Raw genomic sequence first — 24,272 nt, 5'->3', positions numbered from 1 at the left:
CTTGAGACCTTCTGCCCGAAAGGCAGGGGCTCCACCACTCAGTTACACACCTTCCTATCTCCTAAGCCATTTTTTGAACACACTAGGAAACCTTATTGGGGTGGGGATGCCACTTACCTGGCCGTTTAGGTGATTTAAGCTATAAAAAGGAAAAACAAGAAAGCTGTTTTAGTGATTCCCTACAAGAACATAAACCGGAAGAGAAATAACTGACCTAACAGAACATTTCATGAAGGCCAACATGTCTTCTGAATGGGGATCTTTATTCCCAGCTGGCAAGTTCCAAAGACCTCAGATGCCCACTCCGCAATAACCCGCAGCAGGCTTTTAGTGTGGCTGCCTCCACTCTGTGGAGCAGAGAACAGCTGAAGATGTTTTTGTTCCAACAGGTTTCCCCATCTAGATAAATGATGCTTTACCATGAATGTCTGCTTTGCATGGTTTTGGTTCTGCTTTAAATGTATTTGTTGTCTTTGTGTGTTTAACAGCTTTTAATTATTCTTATTGTACACGGTCTTAAGATGGTAATTTTCAAGGAAACTTAAAAATCATTAATAGTAATTAATCCGAATTAGGTTGAAATGATCCTATAAAACAATATATATATACAGGTAACTCCCCATTTATGCGGGGGTTATGTTCTGAGGCACCGCTCATTTAAGAGAAATCACATATATTGGGAACACCATTAAAAAATCAAACACGACAATCATTGTCTCCAAACCTCCTTGCCCAAACTCCAAATCTCCACAGGACTCAAAGATCAGTGCAAGGGCTATTGGGACTGCTAGACGCTGTTATTGCTCCATTTTTGCACTCTTTTAGGGCCATTTTTGCCACTTCCAGGTTCATGGGGATACGGGTGTGCATTGAACGTGTGTAAATGGGGAGTTGCCTGTAGAATCATAGAGTTGGAAGAGACCACAAGGGCCATCGAGTCCAACCCCCTGCCAAGCAGGAAACACCATCAGAGCACTCCTGACATATGGTTGTCAAGCCTCTGCTTAAAGACCTCCAAAGAAGGAGACTCCACCACACTCCTTGGCAGCAAATTCCACTGTCAAACAGCTCTTACTGTCAGGAAGTTCTTCCTAATGTTTAGGTGGAATCTTCTTTCTTGTAGTTTGGATCCATTGCTCCGTGTCCGCTTCTCTGGAGCAGCAGAAAACAACCTTTCTCCCTCCTCTATGTGACATCCTTTTATATATTTGAACATGGCTATCATATCACCCCTTAACCTCCTCTTCTCCAGGCTAAACATGCCCAGCTCCCTTAGCCGTTCCTCATAAGGCATCGTTTCCAGGCCTTTGACCATTTTGGTTACCCTCCTCTGGACATGTTCCAGTTTGTCAGTGTCCTTCTTGAACAGTGGTGCCCAGAACTGGACACAGTACTCCAGGCGAGGTCTGACCAGAGCAGAATACAGTGGCACTATTACTTCCCTAGATCTAGATGCTATACTCCTATTGATGCAGTCCAGAATTGCATTGGCTTTTTTAGCTGCCGCGTCACACTGTTGGCTCATGTAGTACATACACACACTTGCTTTTTAAAAACAATGTTTTTAGATGTGCAACTCATGTTTGTAACTTTCGCAGATTTTTGTATTAGGTTGTAAATCACTTCAGAATGCCTCATGGGAAGCAATTCAAGTAAACTAATAATCTATTCTGATTGGCATCATGACTAGTGTTATTTCATTTTGGGCTGCAAATATTTGGATACATTTATTTATTAAAATGATTTTTATGCCGCCCTCTCACAAAATATCAGCACAGTTTTCACTAACATAGAACATTTTTAAAAATGAAAGTGGTACAGAATTAATATCAGTACAGTGGTACCTCCGGTTGCGTATGGGATCCGTTCCGGAGGTCCAGCTGGATCCTGAGGTTTTCACAACTGGAGAGACCACTTCAACAGTAGAGCGCTTCTGCGCATGTGGCAAAACCCCGGAAAAATGCTTCTGGGTTTGCTGCTTACGCATCCCGAAGTTTTCATAACCAGAGGGATACGTAAGCAGAGGTACCACTGTATATTATTAATATTCTAATATTAATTCAGTAGTGCATTTAATTTTTTTAAAATGTTCTACCTCAGGTAATATGCCTCACTAATCCACCAGCCAGCCATGCTCAGTCTAAGCTACAGCGACTCTCTACCCCTAAGGACAGGGTTTGGGGCAGGCTGACTGTAGCCAGAAAGCCTCCTGTCTACTGGCTTCCACAATTGCCTTTAAAGTCTCTGCCCCAGAATTTCTGGCTCCTTCTACATTTTAGGTCTTAGGGGGCTCTCTGGTACCCATTTTTTCTTGGGAACCGAGAAAAACCAAGAGCTGTGAGCAGTGTTCGGCAGCACTGATGTCGAGATACGACAGGGGATACTGGCCTGCTCTTCTGACAATCAAGAGATAATGTCCATTCACCTTGGACATTCTCTTTAGCAACTCTTGGGACTCAGGCTGAGGCTACAACCCTCACTGTCCTTGCTTTGCAGCCTTCTCAAGTGTTTTACCTGACTAGTACACGTCCTTCAACTGAGATTATGCTTCTTGCTTGTCAGGATGGAGGGTGGAGAGGGGCATGTGAGCTTGCATAGAAACTAGTCTACTGTACTGTTCCAAAATTTACATTCATTGCTCCGCCCACTTTTGCCTCTGACCACACCCACCACTGGAATATGCCACCACCTCCCACCAGCAAAGTTTGCCCAGAAAGGAATGTGGCCCTGAGAGCCAGTGTGGTGCAATGGTTAAGTGTCAGGCTAGGACCTGGGGCAACAGGGTTCAAATCCCCACTCAGCCATGAAGCTCATTGGGTGACAATAGGCCAGTCGCTCTCTCTCAGCCCAACCTCCCTCCCAGGGTTTTTGTTGGGATTAAATGAAGAGGGGGAGAACCATGTAAGCCATCTTGAGTGCCATGGAGAAAAAGGAGGGGTTTGTCTGAATAAATGAATAAAGGTTAATCACACCCAATCTACACTAAGCACTTACCTTATTGAGAATCCTCAGATCCTCCATTATCTGTTCGTCTGTTAGCAGGTAATTTAGCTGAGGTAATCCAAATTAAGGGGGAAGTAACTTTGGAACCATGTACAAAAATGCGGCTTGAACCTCCTGGGCAGAACTTAGCCCAGGAGCGACACCCCTCTTTGTGGCTACTTCTGGGTCTCTCCTTTGCAGGGCATATTGCAGACTGAAGCTTCACTTGCCATGGCAGGCGAACTATTAAGCAGGCAAAGGCCGACTCTGGAAGCTAGCACTATATGGAACGGTTCACAGGGGCAGAACCCCAGGAAAGCCCCATCACCTTGAAGCTGGCAGGACTGAGCCAAGCAGGTGTGGAAGGGACTTGTCCCAGTGAACAGAACCAAGCAAAGGCCCTGCTCTGAAACAAAAGGGAGGAGCAACAGTGCCCCGGGATAACCTCCACCACTAAAGGGGGACTGAGTTGCCACCTATCGTATTTTTCGTCCCATAGGACGCTCCGTCCCATAGGACGCACCTAGTTTTAGTGTCCCCCCCCCCCAAACCAGGTCGGGGAAACCGAACCAGGTCGAGGAACAGCGGGATGGTGGCGCTGCGCCTCCCTGCTGTCCCCCGAGCTTGTGGGGCTGGCCGATGTCTGCCCGGCGCACTCTGCTTCAGGGTACCTTGCGCGCCGGGCGGCAGGCTGTTATCCGCAGCGTGGGGAGCCCTGCGGGGAACTCCTGCAGGGCTCCCCAAGCTGCAGATGTATGCCCGGCGCGAGGGGCGCTCTGCTTCAGGGCGTACCTCGCGCCGGGCGGCAGGCTGCTATCCGCAGCCTAGACAGCCCTGCGGGAACTCCCGCAGGGTTACCTAGGCTGAGGATGTGTTCCCGAAGCGCCGGGCGCTCTGCTTTCAGCGCGCCCGGCGCTCCAGGAAGCAGGCTGCTATCCGCAGCCTAGACAGCCCTGCGGGAGTTCCCGCAGGGCTGCCTAGGCTGCGGATGTCTTCCTGAAGCCTGGAGAGCGAGAGGGGTCGGTGCGCACCGACCCCTCTTGCTCTCCAAGCTTCAGCGAAAGCCTGCATTCGCCCCATAGGACACACCCAGATTTCCCTTTCATTTTTGGTGGGGAAAAGGTGTGTCCTATAGGGCGAAAAATACGGTAGATGCTTTCATGGAAAGACTATTGGGAGAACCTGATCACAAGAGCACTCTCCCCTCCTATGGCTTCCACCAACCGGCCTTTACAAGTTCGCTGCCTCCGACTGTGGAGGCAGAGCATAGCAGCCACTGATGCCTGATCTACTTTCTGCCCACCCATTTGGAGAGGAACATAGGAAGCTGTCTTACAGTGGGCCAAGCTAATGTCCTCTAAGCCTAGCGTTGCCTGCTCCGACTGGCAGCAGCTCTCCATAATTTCAGGCAGAGCATCTTTCCCCCATCACCTTCTACTTAATGCTCATTAACTAGACATGTCAGAGGCTGAACCTGGGATCTCCTGCATAAAGAGCTATGGTGCAATGGCCAGGCGCATTGGGCCTTGCTGTTTGTCAGCCAATACGCTGTGCAGCCACACATCGAAGGGGAAGATTTGCCAACCGATAAGCTCTCCTTTCAAGGAAAGCTTCTGCACCTACAGCAAAAGCTGGATCATGGGCTGTGGCGGATCAGGTAGCTGGTCAAAGGATATCAGGGGCTGGCTTCCGCCTTTTGTCAGGGATGGGAACGGGGTCGTTTGGCCGCCTCCGCAATTTCCTTGTCATGATGGGCTTCACTTCCATGGAGTCTGAAGAAGGAAGGACAGTTTTTTTCGTAAGGTCCACAGATTGATTTTTAAAAAACAGAGTAAGAGAAAAAAGAACTGTGCTTTTCCACATTAACCTTTTCCCGGGGGGGGGGGGGGCTCTTTCTTTCATGCAAAGACTCAGCCTGTGACTCTGCCCCTAATTTGAGAAATATACAAGTGTATCCTTAATTTTACTCACTATATAGTACCTACAAACTGTATGCATGGTGCAAACACATCAGGATTCAGTGGTAAAAGCTGCAATCCTATGCTGTTAGTAAAATTCCAATGAAATGAGCGGCATTTGCTTTTGAGTAAGCAGGCTTAGGGACACAGGTCACTGCTTTCTAATCAGAGTCTTCTAGCTCATTAAAATGCCTTCTCTTCACTGACAGCAGCTTTTGTAAGAACACCAGAAGTTACCTTATACAAAGTCAGGCCATTGGCCCATCTAACTCAGTAATATCTACTGTGACCAGCCGCGGCCGTCCAGGGTTTGAGACAGGGAGTCATTTCCCAGCCCTACCTGGAGATGCCAGGGATTGAACCTGGGGACTTCTGCATGCAAAGAACATGCTCTACCACTGAGCCACAGTCCCTGTCCTAAAGGTACTTTTTTTTTTGCAAGCAGTGCTTGCACGTGTTTAGAGAGGCATTTCTCCTTCTCTCACCTAATTCATCCAATAATGCATTTTCCTCTAGGTCACAGGCAGAAGTAGGTTTACAATGCCAACAGCTACCTGATCTTTTTTAACTGAAGGTACCAGGGATTGAACCTGGTTACAAAGCATTTGCTCCACTGCTGAGATACTGATTAACTGATTCATTTATAAAGATTTCTTACCTGCCCTTCACCATAAGCTCCGTAGGCAGATTACGACAATATGATTGTACAGTTACAGTGGACCCTTGGGTAACGTAACTTTCAGGTTGCGAACGTGGCCAACCCAGAAGTGTATACTTCCAGGTTTTGCCATGTGAACATGTGCAGAAGCGGCGCCTCTAGATGCGGACTTTTTGGGGTATGTATGGATCCCCGGAATGAATTAAGTTTGTATCCATAGGGTCCACTGTATATGTCCTCTTCCCCAAAGAGAGATACTGGCTTTATTTTATTATTTTGTATTTACCTCCTGTTAGCTCCATAGTTAGCTTCTCGCTCTCTATCATTTTCTTCTTCTCTTCCAACTCGGCAATCAAGTTTTCCTTGAGCTCAATTTTTTTATCTTCAAATTCCTTCACGGCCGCTTTCTTCTCCTTGATGTAGTTCCGTTCTACCTGCTCCGTCTGCACCAAGCCCAAAAGAAAACAGGGAGTCATCTACAGGGCAGAACCACATCAGGTACGCATAGGTGCTGATAGGGGAACCACTGTGCTCAGGGTCACCAGACTGAGAAGCTGCTGAGTCGGAGGTTACACCTGACAAATGACACAGGCTTTCCCAAACTGTGCAATGAAACTGCTCATGTGACCTGTCACCATACGGAAAGCAAGTATGAGGACTTAAGAAGAGCCCTGATCGGTAAGGCCAAAGGTCCATCTATCCCAGGATCTGTAAAGTTGGATACATGGTCCCCTGCCTCCTAAAGGAACTTGTGGTCCTCTTAATTGTTAAGCATCAGGCAGCCTCACTTGAGTGGAATTTTCTCCCTTTCACAAGTATATGGTGTCTGCCTATTTTAAAACACAATTTACAAGTGTGCTGCAAAACCAATGGCACAACCTAATAAAGGATGGAAATAACTATTCTCAAATGACTTGGGATTCATGCACCCTCAGTACTGAGCTTCTCCTCAGGTGAAGAAAGAGGTCAATCACAATTTGCAGAATAGTTTGAACATTTTACAGCAAAGGAAAGGAAGTTGACTGAAAAAGGGAACAGAATACATTAATGAAACCCGACCAACAGAAAAGGAAACACACATACACACATATATATACACACACACACTTACTTCCAGCTGGAGAAAAAGCTCTGAAAGAAAGAGAAAATAAGTTACATTTTTTCTGCTGAACTAAGCACATTTAACTCTAGCAAGATCTCAGAGTGGTTAGCCTAGAGTGAAAATTTTGATGACGGCAAGCTACAGGCCGTTAAGACAGGCTGCAAAACCAGCCCTTGCAAGTATTTCTGCTTGCACCAGATTAATCTTCATCAGTAGCTGCACTGACAAAGTAACTAGACATTTGGTGCAACGTATACCAAACAGTTCCCATCTTAGATAGCCAACAGTTAAGTTTGCAACCCTATAGCTGTCTCATTGAACTGAAGGAGATTTACTTCCAGGTAGACACAAGGGATTGTGCTGAAACACCTAATACAACTGCAGAAAAGCAACACTGATTGCTGTACCTTCTTCTTAGCTGGAACATAAGCCTGCCCCAGAATAAGTCTATAAAAGCCAGTCTGATTGGGGGGGAAATCAATAGAAATTACCATATTTTTTGCTCTATAAGACTCACTTTTTCCCTCCTAGAAAGTAAGGGGAAATGTGTGTGCGTCTTATGGAGCGCATGCAGGCTGCGCAGCTATCCCAGAAGCCAGAACAGCAAGAGGGATTGCTGCTTTCACTGCGCAGGGATCCTGCTTGCTGTTCTGGCTTCTGAGATTCAGAATTTTTTTTTCTTGTTTTCCTCCTCCAAAAACTAGGTGCGTCTTGTAGTCTGGTGCATCTTATAGAGCAAAAAATACAGTATTTATAAAAATGTGTGTCTAGGATCAGAATCAACTCAAGAAGGTGCACAGTAAAGATCAACAAATGAATTATGGCACAAATTCTGTAGTCTATAGCCAATTTCATCATATACATCTGTAGGTCCATTTAAGTGTGTACACCTCATTTAGGGGGTCTCAACACCTTCCAGAACTGGTTGAACAGCATTTGCACAGGGAAATGAACAGTCTGGAGAAGTGCACTATAGTCCACTGAAAGCCTACGCCACAATAAATGTATTAATCTCCAAGGTGCTTCAGGCGGTTGTTTTTGCTGCAATAGACAAGCACGGCTAACCCTGTGGAAAGTTTTTAGAATGAGATTGCGACACACACAAGTAAGATCACCCAAAAGCACTGAGCAGGGTTTCATGCATGATTATCATGTACTTCTCTAGGCCTAGATCAGAAATCCTCAAGCAAGTCACCAGAAATGCAGTTCGCTCACCCGCATTGCGTATCCTTTCCTTGTATTGCTGATCCAGCTTTTTCATCCTTTTCTGATATTCCTGCAAAGTACCTATTAAAACCATACAAAATTAACACACTGAAATCAATAGATTAAAATATAGAATGATAGAACTGGACGGAACTCAAAGGCCAACCCCTCCCGCTGCAACAAAATGGGACAGCGCCATAATACTGTTGAAAAGGACTCTACACAGTTTTTCTCACTATCAAGCTATCAGTGCCTGATCTGACCTAGGGCCCAGGATTTGTGACAGAGGTCATTGCTCCTGTTATTTCACAAAAGTGTCTGTACACAGCTTGAATCACGCAGTTTATATCTCAAATCAGAAGAGATTTTGTTTGTACAGTATACCTCCAAGTTTCATTTTTTTAAAAAAAGACCATTCCCCTCACCAATTTTCCCACCACCTATTCAGAGCAGCCCTACTTCAACCTGATGCTTAAAAATTACAGATCAAGCTTAAATAAATTTTCTTCCCACAGGTAATAAGCCACTGCTGAAGAAGAGGCAACATCATATTGTTCAGATGAAATAAAAAGTGTATGGGCTACTTTCTAGTCCTTAAAAGAGAGGAGCAGGCACAAAATTGACATACTGGTGCATCTCCCCATCCTCAGTGTCCATTTCAGTAAAATTATACAGTACTGGTGCTAAGAAGTACAGATGAGAAGTGGACACATCCAGTTTAGGAAAAGCCACTTCTCCATTCTGCTTTGTGCTTAGTAGAAATAAAAGTCAACTGACTGTCCCAAATTAAGGTAAAGTGATACATTTAAAAGGTCAGGGTATGTGTAATGCCCATGTGTGGATTGTTCTCCCCAAGGATGCTTGCCTGACACCTTCATTACATATCTTTAGGTGCCAGGTGAAGATGTTTTTCTTCAGCCAGCTGTTCAGCAGATTAACATTTGAAGGCTTTTTAAATAATGTTTGTGAGAGAAGGGGTTATTGACTTGGTCTTCTTTATGTTTTATTATGTATTTTTTATTCTCATTTTAAATTTTGTTGTTGATGTAAACTGCCCTGGAATCTTCACATGAAAGACAGTATACAAATTTAATAAATAAGATTAATAAGATTAATAACACACTATTAAAGCAAAATTCAATAAAGTAATAGTAGTAGTAATAATAATAATAATAATACACCATTAAGGCAACACTCAATACATTCCAGGTTCTGTTTTTCAGATAATCCAACCAGCAATATATTAAGAGTGGATTTTTTGATTTATTTATTTTTTGTTACTTGAAAAACAAGAAAAGTTGTGATGCCTGCATGCAAGTACTGAAATCTCAAAATGAAAACCATCACAACACTGGTCAGGAAAGATTCAGCACTATGCCAAATCAGGGAAGATTCCCCAATTCCACTGCATGAAAATGACAGGAGACCCTAACTCAATGACAGAGCACATGCTTTGCATGTAGAAGATTTCGGGTTCAATCCTTGCCATCTCCAATGAAATGATCAGGCAGCAGGTAGCAGACAAATCTGGGCTGGATGGGCATATATAGAGATCTGGCATAAGGCATCTTTCTATATTCCTAATGCACCAGAAAGTCTGATATAAGAGAACTCCAAAACATTTTATCCTCCATAGTCGGAGACAGTAGTGCCTCTGAATACCAGTTGCCAGAAACTGTAGAAGGGGAGAGAGCTCTTGTTGCTGGTTTCCCCGCAGGCATACGGTTGGCCACTGTGGAAACAGGATGCTGGACTAAATGGGCTATTGGCCTAATCCTCAGGGCTCTTCTGATGTTATGTTTTTATTTGATCTGGGTATTAAATGTAAAGCCTGCTGTTCTCGTGAATAAATGTCATGTCATCCTTTTTAAACCATACCTTCTTGCAGTTGCTGCAGCTGCCTCTTAAGAGATGCCAATTTATCCTGATACATCCTGCAAAGAGAATACATATTCTAATGAAGAAACCCCAGTGAACAACAAGTGCTGGTTTTACTTTCCTATTCAATTGATTCTTTCCATTGCTAAATTTCTATTATGTTGTTCAAGTAGAGCTGAAGTGAAGGAGCAATAAAAGTTTGCAATTTTTATAAAAAAAGAACACTAAGATCTTGATACATGAAAGTATCATCCTCCTCTTCTACCTTTCCTAGCCCAAACTGCAGAACTTTCTACCTCAAAGGCATTTGATCACAGAGGGCCAGATAATAAAATTTAGTTGCTTGGGCCACAACAGCATCTAATCTTTATTCCAGAAGGTCCAGGTCCAGGCAAAATGTCACAAGACGCCTAACTGCAGAAAAGATAATGTTATGAAAGGCAGAAATCAAGAAGCATCAACTAACCCAGCACTTAAGAAAATAAAGAGTCAGGAGCATAAAGCCATTACATATCTAGAAGGCACATACATTGTCCAAACAAAGTCCCACTGATATACTTAAAGTTCAGCAGAAACGTTAAACTTAGTTCATATGCAATGCAGAACCAGTGTGAAGTCAGTTTGCTTTCAGTAAGAGTTGTTGAGATTAAGAATTGATTCAGGTTTGGACCACATGGTAAACTGTGGTTGTTCAAAAACAGAAGCTTCTCATCTCCTTGCAACTGCACCGGAGGTGGTGGGGCAGGAGGCCCATGAGTTTGAGGCCTGCTCTCGAAACACTAAACCAGTCTTCCCTACCCTGGTGCCCTGCAGTTGTTTCGGACCACTACTCCCATGAGGCATGGACAAGGGTCAGAGATGATGGAAGCTGTGGTCCAAAACAGCCAGCAGGGAGTGACCAGGTTGGGGGAGGCCTGCATTAGATGGAAGTAAGATGTACAGGACTATCAAAGGAAGAATTTCTCTAAGCTCAAGGTACAAATTCTTTTAACTCAGGCCTCTTCTGTGCTGCTGCTTTCTGTTATTCTGACATTAGGTTTTATGTTGTTATTTTAATTGTGATCTTTTTCTAACCCACCCTGGCACCATTTGGTGAAGGGTGGGCTATAAGGAGAAACAACAACAACTGCTGCAAACAGCTCTTTGATTTAGGGAAATGTGATGTGAATTTCAATCTTTTTGTCTTAATACTTTTGCACTTGGTTGGTGGAGCACCACCAACATACGTTCAAAACTCCCTCTCTTTGAGCTGGGGTATTACTCATACGAAAGAGGCATCAAAATATATCTGTAACCTGGAGAATACTTACTGCTCCTTCATTTCTACATAATCCTCCTCATTGTGCTTGGCCAGATCCGTTTCACTTGCATCTTCGGTATCTAAGGAAACAGGAACATCAGCAAGTGTCAGAGCAGTGCCAATCAGTACGTTTTTTTGTTCAAGCATTCCCCACTCAGCAGCAGAAACAAACACCACTGAGGTACAAAAAAGAACTGTACACTTAAAAAAACTAAACGCACAAGAGAGCAAGCTCATTCAAAACAACTGTGCCATTTCTTATTGTTGTGTTATCCAGACCTCTATGCTATAAAGGCAGGAACGTGATTATGTACCACAGTTCCCACCAGACAGCATAACAAGATTCTTAGCAGCTGTGTCTGTCAATTTCCTTCCAATATTCATTCCATGCAAACTCTCTGATCTCAACACAGTTCTCCAGTATCCCACTGGCTTTAACACAGTGCCCCCCCCTCCCCTTCTCCTGCCTCCCCACAGGCCTCTGTTCAGTGCCTCCATTGCTTTTGGTAATTACTGGAAAAATTACTACTGGCACATCCAAGACCTTTAAGGAAACAGACACATTCCTCTTAATAAAAGCCTCCTCAAGCATCACAGCAAGGCAGGGTGCAAATGTATCAAATTAAACATGACAACAGAATGTAGGAGGCTGCCTTATCCAGGGTCTGACCATTGGTTTGTCTTAATTCACTATAACCTGCCCTACACAGATTTCTTTTTGAGAGCTGAACCATAAAGAAGACTGGTCCCCGAAGAATTGATGCTTTTGAATTATGGTGCTGGAGGAGACTCTTGAAAGTCCCATGGACTGCAAGAAGATCAAACCTATCCATTCTGAAGGAAATCAGCCCTGAGTGCTCACTGGAAGGACAGATCCTGAAGCTGAGGCTCCAATATTTTGGCCACCTCATGAGAAGAGAAGACTCCTTGGGAAAGACCCTGATGCTGGGAAAGATGGAGGGCACAAGGAGAAGGGGATGACAGAGGATGAGATGGTTGGACAGTGTTCTCGAAGCTACCAGCATGAGTTTGACCAAACTGCGGGAGGCAGTGGAAGATGGGAGGGCCTGGTGTGCTCTGGTCCATGGGTCACGAAGAGTCGGACACGACTAAACAACAACAACACAGATTGGCAGAAAATCCCCACAAACTCAAGCAGGGGTCAGCCCTACGTGAAGATGTTGAGAAGTGAACTTGACAACTTTTGCATACAAAGCCTGAGTTCTGCCAGAAAGTTCCATAAAGTAATTATGCATATGAAGAAATTCACTGAAGCAGACCAAACATTACCCTCTTCACGTTAGGAGGAGAAGAAAAAAGCTGCAACCCTAAACTAACTTCTTTGAAAGAAAATCCTATGGAAACAAATACTTTTACTGCCAAGTAAACATACGCTACTGATTGGTCATGAGATGTTTTCTTTTCTGACATCTGATTGCCATTCTTCAGAGCCTTCTTTTTTAAACTATCCATGCTCTCACAGTAAAATTCCAGAAGTTAACATTTTAAGTTGGGCCGCAAGTTTATATAAAACGCCTGTTGCTCAACACAGACCTGGCAATCGATAAAAACAGATCAATCAACAACGTTAATCTGTTTTAGTGTTTTAACCTTTGCATGCTTGAAAGCATGGTTGTACATTTTTCTTGATTTTACTCTTTTCTGTAAACTGCTCTGAGGTTTTTTTTAATAATCAAGCGAGCAGTGTATGCAATTTTGTGAAATAAATAGGTAAAATGAAAAGCAGTGGGAGAAGTACCACACTTAACTGGGTTCTGGACTTGCAACATGCTTTCTCACATACATTTCTAGATAAATAACAGGAAATCCTATGTGTGTTTACTCAAAAGCTAATATGAATACTTCCTGTGACCAGCATTAAACCCCACTGAGCACCATAATAAGAGTGCTGTGTGAAGAGCAGAACATCCCTCCTTTAAAACTTGGTACAATAGTTTGGCAACTAGCCTTGGATGAAAAATTGACCCAGGAGAGGAGAAAGACACGGGGATTTGGTATCCTTCTACAGTACTCAATTTGTTAACAAAAGTGACAAAGTGATTTTCTCCACTTTTTGTATGAGGTTCTCCCTTTCCCCACACCCTCCTTTGAAGTCCCAGACAAACTAGATGCACCCTAAAACTTACTTTTTTCTTTCTTCATTACTTCCACCTATGTAAAGAATGACACTGTTGTTGTAAATTGAATGTTCTGTTGCAAATGACTATATATTAAAAGGATTGCTCTGCAAATGTGTACATTTACTCACAAGTTAGCCACCTGCAACTGAAGTCACATCCACAGCATACATTTTACACAACAATTATACCGATGGGCGAAGAATCCTGAAGTGTTTTAACTAACAAAATTTCTCTTTTGATTTAGCTAAACCCTTCCATACGGACCGCTGGCTAAAAAAAAGGGGGGGTGTTTGGAACATACAATTATTACTACCATTATTTTAAGACTTTTGAAAATTTCTCTTTGTAGTGTGCATGCATAGTTTTTGCTATATATTAATAAATTAATACCATATATTGCATTTGCTCTAGCCTAGATAAAACATTATTAAAGCTACCTCCAAATTGTCTTCACCAGAGAAGGGGCACTCCAGTAAGACTAAATCCTCAAAAAGGGCATGGAATTATTTTGAGTTTGGGAAACAATGAACTAAAACAAAACAGTCCCTGCCTGAAGGCTTACAATCTTTCCTTTTTTAAAGGCACACCAGGGAAAAGCGACAGGGAGGGAAGGCGGGGGATCTAACTCAGGCAATAATATTTGAACAGTTGTCCATACAATGACCAGGTGTCAGTCAGTCAGCCTCTGGGCTCGTAAACTTCGATGGGGTCTACTCGTAGGTAAGACTGGACGGGTGGCTACAATACCCACGTGCTTCGTGACTCGGAAGTCCCCGACAGTTGGTTTACCTCCCGAGAAGAACGGATCGGGGCCGCCGTGAGGTGGTCCCATCGCAACCAGTGCAGCGTCTGCCTCATGAGCAGACGCGCCGAGCTCCACGGGCCCCCGTGAACCACGCGCATGAATTCCAATGGGCCTACTCGCGAGAAAGACTCAACTTGCGCGCTCCTCTCCCCTCGCCCCCGCCTTGGAAATCAGCCCCAAGCAGAAACGGGCGGCAGGTTACTCCCGGGGAGAGCTGCTCGGCGGCGCCTCGAGGCCTCCGCGGAGGCGGGTCGGGGGGCGGGCAGGCAGGCGACTCACCCTCGTCCGAGTCCCTCGCGCGGCCGCTGCGCTCCCCGTCCTCCTCGTCGGCGGGGCTGTCCAGCTCCTCATCCTCGAAGCTCTCGGCGGCTGCGGCGGCGGCGGCTGCAGCGGCGGCAATGGCAGCGGCGGGGCCCGTCCCGGCGGGCAGCACGGCGGCGGCAGAAGCCGGAGGCCCCGGCGGGAGCGCGGGAGAAACCAGCGCGGCGACGCTCATGGCCGAAGCGGGAAAACGCCGACCGACCGCCGCCGAAGCCACCGCGGACAATCCGGTCGCCTCCTCCTCCTTTTTTCTTCTTCTTAACTCCCCCCTCAGACAAGCCGCGAGCGGCCCCGCCTCCCGCGCGCAAGCGCGCTAGAACCACTTCCGGGCCCTGGTTGAGCTGGATGGATTGGCGGGAGGCTGGCTTGACGTTCGTTTCGCTCCGCGGTTTGGACCCCCTTTCTACCCGTAGGCGCGAGGAATGGCGCCTTCAGCCATAGACCGATATAGGTTTAGACTCAACCCGCTGCCAAGCGTTTCCAGGTTCGCTTCTCGGCCCCACCCCACTTTTGTGAACAGCTTATTGTATAGATGTGTGGAATTGCTGTCAACTGGGGTCTGCTTCCGCCTGCGCGCCCCTTCCACTCTCCGCAGAGACTTTCTTAAAGGGACTGCTTTTAAAAGGATGTGTGTGTGGATCCATGTAAGTCAGGGTTGTCATATTTCAAAAAGTAAAATTCCTAACACGTGCAAAGTTGTTGAGCTTTTTTTTCTTGGAACCCAAATGGTTGAGCTTTTTTGTGGATACCTCCCCCCAAAATAGTGATTTTAAGCTTTTGGGTGCTTTTTCCATAGCGTTGCTATATGTCCAGGTTTTCTGCCAATTCTTTGGGGTGCAATTTTTACGCCCCAAAACCAAAACATGCCAGGAATTTTTCTGACTTATGGCAAGCCTAATATATGTGCGTATTTTAAGGGCAGGTGGTTGAACTTTCTTTTTCCTCTTCCCTCCCATCCCTTTATTTCTTTTTAGACTGTGGTCCTTTTTCTCTTTCTCTTAGTACTTATTTTTGTGAATTGCTCTGGCAGCCTCTTTAGCTAAGCGCTGGATAATAATTGCCAGAAATAACTACTGGGTCAGTAGTAGATTCTGAAGTGCACACACTCTTCCTGACAACCCCATAGCTATTCCCCTTTCGAAATGATGCAACAAAAATTATATTTTTTTACCAATGCAAACATTATGGCTTCAAGCCAGCTTTTTTCTCACCTCCCACCATCTAGTTTTTCTCAGTACCCAATCTGATGAAGTGTTCTGTTGGATGCAGAAGCTTGCTTACAACCCAGTGAGATGGGTGGGGTATAAATATTATTATTATTATTACTACTGTGTTATATTTATATGTACATGTATACAATAGGAGCTGCAGGAAGCAACTGATAGAAAAGGAAATCTTGCCTCCATCACAGGTTCAGCAAGTTCTAGCTCATCATCCAATGCCCTTGTACTAGAGGTCCTCAACAGGAGGCAGTTTGGTGGCAAACACAACAGGGAGAGGTGGGGGAAGAGGGCATTTAAAATTTCATCCTTTGTGTTGTCTCTGCCACAGAGCACTATCTGAGACTTTGAAGAAACACCTGCTATTGGACATTGACATATATTCCAGGATACAAGCCTGCTTTTGGAGGGTGTAACTGGAAGGGCCACTTCATATTTGTCATCATCTTTTTAGACCATGGTGAAAAGGTGTGCCTATCCTAGAGGCAGAAGTTATTTCTTGCTCTTTCTTTTCTTAAGAACCTCTGATGCAGAGCATATGCTTTGCATGCAGAAGGTCTGTTGGGACATGATACAAGTTTATAAAATTATGCATGCCATGGAGAAAGTGGCTCTCATAGCACTAGAATCCATGGACATCTTATGAAGCTGAATGCTGGAAGATTCAAGACCAATAAAGTACTTCAGTTAAATGATGGAACTTGCTCCCACAGGAGGCAGTGATGTGATGACCATTAACTTGGACAGCTTTAAAACAGGATTTGAATTTTAAGCAGAAGGCTCTCAATGCCTACTAGCCATGACAGCTATGCTCTAGTTCCAGAGCTGGTGGCAGGAATTCTTTTGAAAGCCAATTTCTATAAATCACAGGAGAGGAGCATGCTTTTGTTTGGACCCTGCTTGCAGGTTTCCTACAGGCATCTTGTTGGCCGCTCTGAGAACAGATTGCTGGGTTGCAGGCAGGGGACATTCCCCAGCCCTACCTGAAGATGCTAGAGATTGCACCTAGGACATGAAAACATGCTGGATCAGGCCAATGGCCCATCTAGTGTTCTTCGGCGATCACTCGTAGCCGAGTAAAATTGTCTTCCATAAACACGGTTTTAACAATGAGTCCGTAAGTGGCTGTGGAGGCCAATTCTGGATCCACGTGTCCTTCCACAGTGGGAACATTGGTTTCTGGGTGGGAGCTGGTCACGGTGTGGTGCTTTTGGGTGCTTTTTTGGGCAAAGGCACACTTGTTTCATGAAAAAAATCACGAGGCACACCACCACTGTGTGCGGAGAGGGAGATGTCAGAGCCCCGCTGCTCTCTATGGGGACGGATGGAAAGTAGGGTGGACACAGTCCGGCGCCCGCCTAGTGGGCGAAAATTAGACTTTTTTTTTCCAGCCTCCTCTCAAACGCAACCAACCGCTATTGCCCGGCCCACGGGAAAGAATTTTCCATTCGCTTCTATTGGAATGCGGAAGTCCGTTCCAGATCCTCATTGGCCCTCCGCCGGCCCTGCTCTTCCCCCTTCCCCGCCCCCAAGAGGGTGGTAGGCCGAACGAGCCGACGGCCGACGACGCGAGCCCGACGACTGCGAAGGCGACGAGGCCAGGCTCACCCCGAGGTCGGCCAGGCTGCGTAGCCGAGCGCCGAGGCGATCGAACGCGGTTGGCCGCGCCTGACGAGAGGAGCAGGAACCGCACCTCAGGCGGAGAAGCGGTGACGGCAGCGGCGGCAGCAGGAGCCGAGCGAGGTGGGTTGAAGCGCGCCGGTCGCCCCGTCCCTTTCTCTCCCTCCCCCACCCGCTCAGGCTGGGGTTGGCTCAGCGGGGGTTGCCGGGGCCGGAGGGCGCCGAAGAACTTTTCCCCGTCCGGAGGAGTCGGGCTCTCTTGACCGGGGATAGCTGCTTATTTCCCCTCAGGCGACGGTGGCAGCGGGCGGGGAGGAAGCCTGAGGGGGCGAGGAAGAGAGTCGGGCGTGGAGGAGAAGCTGAGGGGGAAGAGAAGCGCTTCCCCCGAGTAATGGGGGGGGACACCGCACCTCTTTCTCTCCCCCCCCCATTATCGGGGAGGAAAGTCTTCCGAGGGGGTGGAAGTGAAAGCAGCAGCAGCAGCAGCAGCGGAGAACCGGACTCTGAGGGGAGTTTAGAAAAGAAGCGCTTCGGGAGGGGGAAAGGAGGCAGCTTGGAGAAACGACGTGGAGGGGGGGGAAGCGACGGAGATGGGGGGGGGGAGAGAAGTGTCAGGTGGAAAAAGCGGGCGCAAAAAAGTCCTGTGGTCCCTCCCCATCTGTTGTTGTTGTTGTTGTTGTTGTTGTTGTTGTTATTCTTATTCTTATTCTTATTATTCCTTTCTCCAGTAAAGGGGGGTTGGAGAGCAGCTGGAGGGAAAGAATATATGGGGTGGGACTCCAGGACGATTTTTTTGCATAGGAGCCGACTGCTAGGGTCTGTGGTCACTTTCCACACACACACACTGCTAAAATATTTGAGCGCCCCCCCCCCAAGTTGATGGGCATTGCCATTCAAATAGTGTGCGTATTCCATGTCCTGTGTTCAATTATTCAGAGCTGGGCTTACCTGCCTCCCCCCCCCCCAATATTTTATTCAGGTTGTCCCCCCCCCGGGTGTGGGGTGTGTGGAGAGTCTGAGGGCCAGAGGGAAGATGGCAGGTGAGAAGACAGGAAGGAAGGGGAGGCTGATAGCCAGAGACTTAAATGGGGGAAGTTGTGCATGAGGGGTGGGAGAATAAGGGGAACATTTGGTGGGGGAGTTGAGAAGGAGAAATGGGGAAGGGTATGTGTGGGGTGGGACCCTAGGACTTTAGGGAGGGGGGTTAGCGGGGCAAATGATGTGAGGGCAGGGTGGGGTGCTAGGATGGGGAAGGCAGGGAGGAGAGAGGCACACGGGACATACTTGTGGGAGAATAAGTTGGGAAACTCAAAAGAGGGAGAGAGAAACGGCAGGGTGTATGTGGGGCGGGACCCCTGGACTTTGCTGTATTTATGAGCAATTGGAGGGGAAAGCAGACTAGCTGGACGGAAACATTGGAGAGAGGAAGGCTGCAAAGGCAGGAGGGACAGACACACACTATTGGGAGTTAGGAGATGAGATCAAGTGGGTTAATGTAAAAGGAGCAAGTTGGAGGAAGGCAGAGAGAGACATGGGTTGGGGGTCAGTGCTTTTCTTCTAGAAAAAGAGGTGCCAGTACTCACCATGAAGTTGTTACATTAAGTGCCACACTTTTAACCAGTGTTTTTCTTTTAGAAAAAAGGTGCTGGTGCTACATACCCTTGTACCCCCCCCAAAAAAAAAACCCCACTGGTGCGGGTCATAAGTGGGGGGGGGGGACACACCAGGTGGTGGTGTGAGTAGTTAGAGGGAAGAAGGGAGCATATGTGAATACCATCAGCTGAAAAGGAAAGTGTCACTTGGGAGGGAGGGAGAAGAGAGGAGGAATTGTGTGACTGGGAGAGAGATAATGGTGGGGAAAACAAGTTTGGGGGTGAGAGCGTACTAAGAGAAGGAAAGAGTGGAGGAGAAACAACATCCTCCACATTATTGTTAAATTTGTTGCCTGCCCTTCACCAACAGGTTACAGGGCGGATTACAACAATTTAAAATACAAATAGTTAAAACCGAGTATATCCACAGTGGGACCTGAAAACACACATCTCAGGTGTCAAATGCCAGCACAGAGAAGTGTGCCATCAGCCTTCATTGATAGTTGTACGGTATAGTGAAGAAACCAGATGCACCTCTGTGGGGAGGGAATTCCACAGTTTTGCAGCTGTCATAGAGAAGGTCATTAAGGTCAGCTGTCCTTGGGAAGACTACCCGAAAGGTGGCTCAGAAATAGTTTGAAATCTAAATATGATTAAAAAAATATAATGAAAGGAAATCTTTCCCCAATACAGTAGGGTGAGAAAATGTCAGGTGATAGAGGAACCTGCTGGGAGGTTGAGGGGAGATGCAGGTTGGAAGAATATGGGGAGTAGCTTAAGGATAGGGAGGTAGATGTGAAGAATTCCCACCACAATGTAAAGAAGAGTCTGTCTGATTGAAGGGAGTACACTGATGAGGAAGGAAGTTGAAGAGAAGAGAAAGGGATGAAAAATGGATGGGTACATATGTGAGATGGAACTGCAGGTGGGATGAAAGGGTTAAAGAATTTGGAGGGGAGTGTGCCAGATAGAAGTCTTCCTTAATGCTGTAGGAACTGAGGTAATGTCAGGTGAAAGGGAAACCTGAAGGGGAATGAGGGGTGGCTCAGTGATAGAGCATATACTTCACATGCAGAAGGTTTCAGTTTCAAGCCCCAGCATCTCCAGGTTGGGCTGGGAAAGGGTCTCTGCCCAAAGCCCTGGAGAGCTGCTGTCAGCCAGTGTGGACACTACTGACCCAGGTGGACTGATGGCCAGACTCCATAAGGCAGCTTCCTATGTCCCTAGAGCAGGGTTTCCCAAACTTGTAGTCCACAAACAGCTGGAGACCAAACTCCCATCATCCCTAGATAGAAGGACCAGTGGTCACGGATGATCGGAATTGTAATCCCAAAACAGCTGAAGACACAAGTTTGGGAAACCCTGCCCTAGGGGTAGATGTGGGGACTCTCTTCCACTTTCTCCCTGGTAGCAGTGTCAGATGAGAAGGGCATGAGGTGGAAGAAGGAGTTGAGGAGAGGCAGAAGTAGGGAGACAAGTTCCAAGAAATCAAATGAAGGCCTTTTGAAGTGAGGGTATGGTGCAGAGGGGGGAAAGGTTTCCTGTTGGTGCAGGTTATGGAAGCTACCAGGTTGTGTGTATGTGCTTGAACCTTGCTTGAAGAAAAGCAAAAGAAGGGAGGAGGGCTACTTAGGAGAGGTAACAATATGTATGCTTTCCTTCAACAGTGAGCCAGCCAATTATGAGGGGTCCTCAGTGCAAAAGAGAAGGGTTGGTTAAGGGGGCAACCCCCAGTGCAAGAAGGGGTGAAGAAACCAAGAGTGTTGAATAGCTTGAGAAGAGGGAACGAAAAGTGAGGAGTCCAGGATGGGTGGAGTAGTGTCAGGTGTGAAGGGAGCCCAAAAATACCGTATTTTTTGCTCTATAAGTCTCACTTTTTCCCTCCTAAAAAGTAAGGGGAAATGTGTGTGCGTCTTATGGAGCGAATGCAGGCTGCGCAGCTATCCCAGAAGCCAGAACTGCAAGAGGGATTGCTGCTTTCACTGCGCAGCGATCCCTCTTGCTGTTCTGGCTTCTGAGATTCAGAATATTTTTTTTTCTTGTTTTCCTCCTCCAAAAACTAGGTGCGTCTTGTGGTCTGGTGCGTCTTATAGAGTAAAAAATACGGTAGTTTGAGGGTAGTTGTAGCTGTGGTAGCAACAATGTGAGTGTGGCAACTCAGTGTGGGGTGCAGATGAGAGGAAATAATTGGGGGGGGGCAGTGTGAGGGAGCAGCCAAGCAGGAGTAACAGCTTGGAGAGAGGTGGAAAGCTGTACAAGAGTATGCAACAAGCCTGTTTAAGGTATGTTTGTGTTAGGTGGCATCTTGGATCCTGTGAATCAGCTGTGAAAGGTTGCAGGAGCAAATGGATATGTAGTCAACATCAAAACGCCCACGTTACATAGCTAACTTGGAGTATAACATTAGGTAAAGATGTAAACTACTTATACTTGTGGGCGTGGAATGACACTGTGAAGTTTGGATAAGAAGGATGAAGGAGGGGCAGCAGTGACACTGTGCTTAGAGAGTTAGGGAGTGAAAGAAGTTGTGCTCAGTTGCAGGGAACTGGTGCTCTACGGTGAGGGAAGGTATTGGCAGTAAAGCATAGGCTGGGTTAGTGGTGGTCAGTGAGAGATGTAAACCATGGGTATGTAGTTTGTTTTAAAAGCTTTGGCCGTGAGAGCAGTTTTCATGCCATAGCTTAACTTTAGCCTGGAGGTAAAAGTGGTAATGCAGCGAGTTTCCGATGGGTTGAAGGTAAATCCATTTATATTGCAGCTTTACTAAGTACCATGCTCATCTCTTTAAACGTAGACCTAGAAATGCTCTTGCAGAAGGAAAGTAGGGCTTGTTTGTTTACATGCTACTCCCATCCCTTGTAGCCTGTATTCTATTACAAAGTACCTGTTCTGTGATGCATTAGAAGTATGGCAAGTAATTCAAGCATCAGGACTTTAATCCTATGTATTTACTTTTCTATATTGGCTTCATTTCATAAGAAAGCAGATTATTCTAGAACTAACTCTGTGGTCATTTCCCTGTGTCTGTATTAGTGAGGCTCTATTTCAGCTGTGCACATTTTTGTTCAAATAATTCTGCGTATGGCTCTTCAGCCATCCTGCTTTGTTGCTAGCACTTCCTCCTTTTCCTGGTGCTGTGTACTTTGATCACTTAATCTTGGATATAACTATTTATTTCTTAGGTTCCCCCCTCCCTTTTGATCCTGGAATAGTTTGCTAGTGATCCATAGGCATTGGTTGTATAACAACATGTGTTTAGTCTTCCATGATTTGCAGTGGAAGGAATGTGGTTGCATGTAGACAACAGCAAAACTGGGATTCCTGTAGATAACTTTTTTTTTTGCTTTAACTGTCAAAACTATTTCTGTGACAAAGCCTTGATGAAAGAGTATAGTGAGGATAAAAAAATGGCAGCTTGGGGGAGTTGCAATCTGACCTCCTGAGGCTTCCTATTTGGTCCTTGGCATAGCTTGTAAGAATCCCCCTTTCATTACTCACTTTGGCCACTTCTGCCACTGTTTACACAAGCAAATAACATATTAAACTCCTCTTTCCTAATAGTAACAATCCCTGTGGCCTTACGTTTTTACCTTTGCTGAAAATTGCCCTGGACTCCTTTTGAAGAAAGGGCAATTAATAAATGCATGTTCCTTAGATGTCTACGTACAACGTAGGCAAAATGCTTCTTAAGTCCAAGTGCCAGCTGTTCAGTAATCCATGGTTAACGGTAAATCAGGAATGCAGAGATTGCTACCACATTTCTCCTTCTCTATCTTGCAAGTGGGAACAGCTAACTTGAGCTTGTGACTTGTTCTGCTAAAACAAACTATGATGGGAAAACCAAGAACAAACTTTAGCTTCACACTGTGGTTTGTTTGCAGCAAACCATAGCCCCCCCCCCCCATGTTAGAATTTAATGGCAAGCCAGGGTCATAGTTGGTCGCGCTAGAGGAGGACTACAGTGGGAACCATTTACACAGTCATCCACTAACTATGGCTTATTTTCACATGTGAATGCAACCAGTGACAGAGTGTCTTTTGTACTTCAGCTGCTCACTCCTGTGCCAAAATCCAATGAAAAGAGAGTGAGTAGAGCAATTGGGCACTAAGAAATGAACTCTGCCAAAGTTTTGCTCTTGAATTGGGGAGGACGATGTCAAAGAGCTCTCTGCTTGTGGCTTTGTGCAAGTGGAAGTGAGCAGTAGTTAGAGCCAGCGTTACAGTCCTTCAAGAACTTCTCAAACTATAGCAATGGTTATGCTGACCAAGAAAGTACAGGGTTCTGTGAATGGTCATTCTATCCAACTTTTATTGGGCTTCACCTTAGCTTTTGGTTTGCCATATATTGCTGTTATAAATTGCAGGTGTTATTATTTTCCAAAATACCCATGCATTTTTACTTAGTCTTCTAATAAATTAGCTGCATGGGTGCTGCCCCCAAATAACAAGGGGGAATGGGTGTTTGATATTGGATTGTGTAGTGGCTGAACTTTCCTTCTATTTAAAAATAAATTAGCTGATGGAATTGACAAGTTATCTAGACAAATGGGTGCAATTTGCCCAAACTAGACTGGGTTGCAGGATCTCGTAATGAACTGAGAAAGGCAGAACAGTGACTGGGAAGAACTATCCTATGTTTCCCCATTTATGAAATGACTGCCTACTTTGCAGCAACTCTTAAGTAGTGTAGGGTCTTTAAATGGGTAGTCTACTGATAATGCAGACGCGCTGAGTTACAGTTATGTGTATGGTTGATTATGTCTAAGCTTGATAAGAAAACGTGCAGGTAGATGTACCCATGAAGTTACTCTTTGTATCACTTCGTTTCTTCATTGCAGCGGCACAGACAGCATTTCATCTATAGATTTATAATCATTTGTTCTTAGCTAGCATATGAGAAGCACAGAGACTTTTCATCTGGCACACTAGGGTACAGTTTTCCAACATGCTCGCAACTGCAACAGCTTACAGTTTCTAACAAGTCCTAGATTGCAAACACCAAGTATCCTGTTCCTTTAAAAAGAGCTAAAAGCTGGCTCATTGTGGTAGCTGAGAGTATGAACTACCAAGTCTCTTTCTTCTCAAATCATGCTCACCTTGCCCATGAGCTAGTCACTAGGTGGCCACAAGAAAACCCTGTCTTTCAGGTTCATCTCCCTCTATAGGAATGATAATACTGCCTGCTTTATCTGAGCAGTTCTTTCAAGACACCTGCCCTTTTTTTAGCACATATGTTCCTCCCTGTGCTCTTAGGTCATGACGGCCCAACTTTTCATACAAAGTGGGCCGCAAGGGTACTTTGACACGGAACCTGTTGGCTGCACACTGCTGTGTTGCACATCGGGGGGCAGGAGGAGCAAGGCCAAAATTTGACGCCCCCACCCTCAGCTCTTGTGCTGCCCTCCCAAAGCTGGCTAAACAAGGTGTCAGGCTTTTGGAAGGTGGCGTGAGGCTCTGGCAGGGTACGGGGCTGGGAGAGGGTGCCAAAT

The 24,272-nt window shown here is 45.8% G+C and overlaps 2 protein-coding genes across 5 annotated transcripts in view; one reads left to right on the top strand and one right to left on the bottom strand.

Annotated features, from left to right (window-relative positions):
• Positions 1-14,936, bottom strand: part of SUDS3 (SDS3 homolog, SIN3A corepressor complex component) — a 32,406-nt gene extending 17,470 nt beyond the window's left edge. The window contains exons 1-9 of one of the 2 annotated variants that reach the window (XM_083417907.1): positions 14,310-14,936; positions 11,095-11,164; positions 9,785-9,840; positions 7,916-7,987; positions 6,710-6,729; positions 5,885-6,041; positions 4,659-4,754; positions 2,995-3,056; positions 118-139 (exon numbers count right to left, since the gene is read on the bottom strand). In XM_083417907.1, the coding sequence (XP_083274033.1) occupies positions 118-139; positions 2,995-3,056; positions 4,659-4,754; positions 5,885-6,041; positions 6,710-6,729; positions 7,916-7,987; positions 9,785-9,840; positions 11,095-11,164; positions 14,310-14,526 (772 nt within the window). In that variant the 5' untranslated portion in view covers positions 14,527-14,936. The remainder of the gene's footprint in view (positions 1-117; positions 140-2,994; positions 3,057-4,658; positions 4,755-5,884; positions 6,042-6,709; positions 6,730-7,915; positions 7,988-9,784; positions 9,841-11,094; positions 11,165-14,309) is intronic. The other variant, XM_083417906.1, reaches the window with a different exon arrangement.
• Positions 14,937-17,178: 2,242 nt separating this feature from the next.
• Positions 17,179-24,272, top strand: part of TAOK3 (TAO kinase 3) — a 120,779-nt gene continuing 113,685 nt past the window's right edge. For 2 of the 3 annotated variants that reach the window (XM_083417628.1, XM_083417626.1), the window contains exon 1: positions 17,179-17,314. The gene's annotated coding sequence lies outside the window, so the exon portion shown is untranslated. The remainder of the gene's footprint in view (positions 17,315-24,272) is intronic. The other variant, XM_083417629.1, reaches the window with a different exon arrangement.

Source organism: Podarcis tiliguerta (assembly GCF_965153285.1).
Source record: "Podarcis tiliguerta genome assembly, chromosome: 16".
Lineage (NCBI taxonomy): Eukaryota > Metazoa > Chordata > Lepidosauria > Squamata > Lacertidae > Podarcis > Podarcis tiliguerta.
The sequence above is the reverse complement of the archived record's forward strand: the minus strand, read 5'-3'. Positions and strand labels throughout refer to the sequence as shown.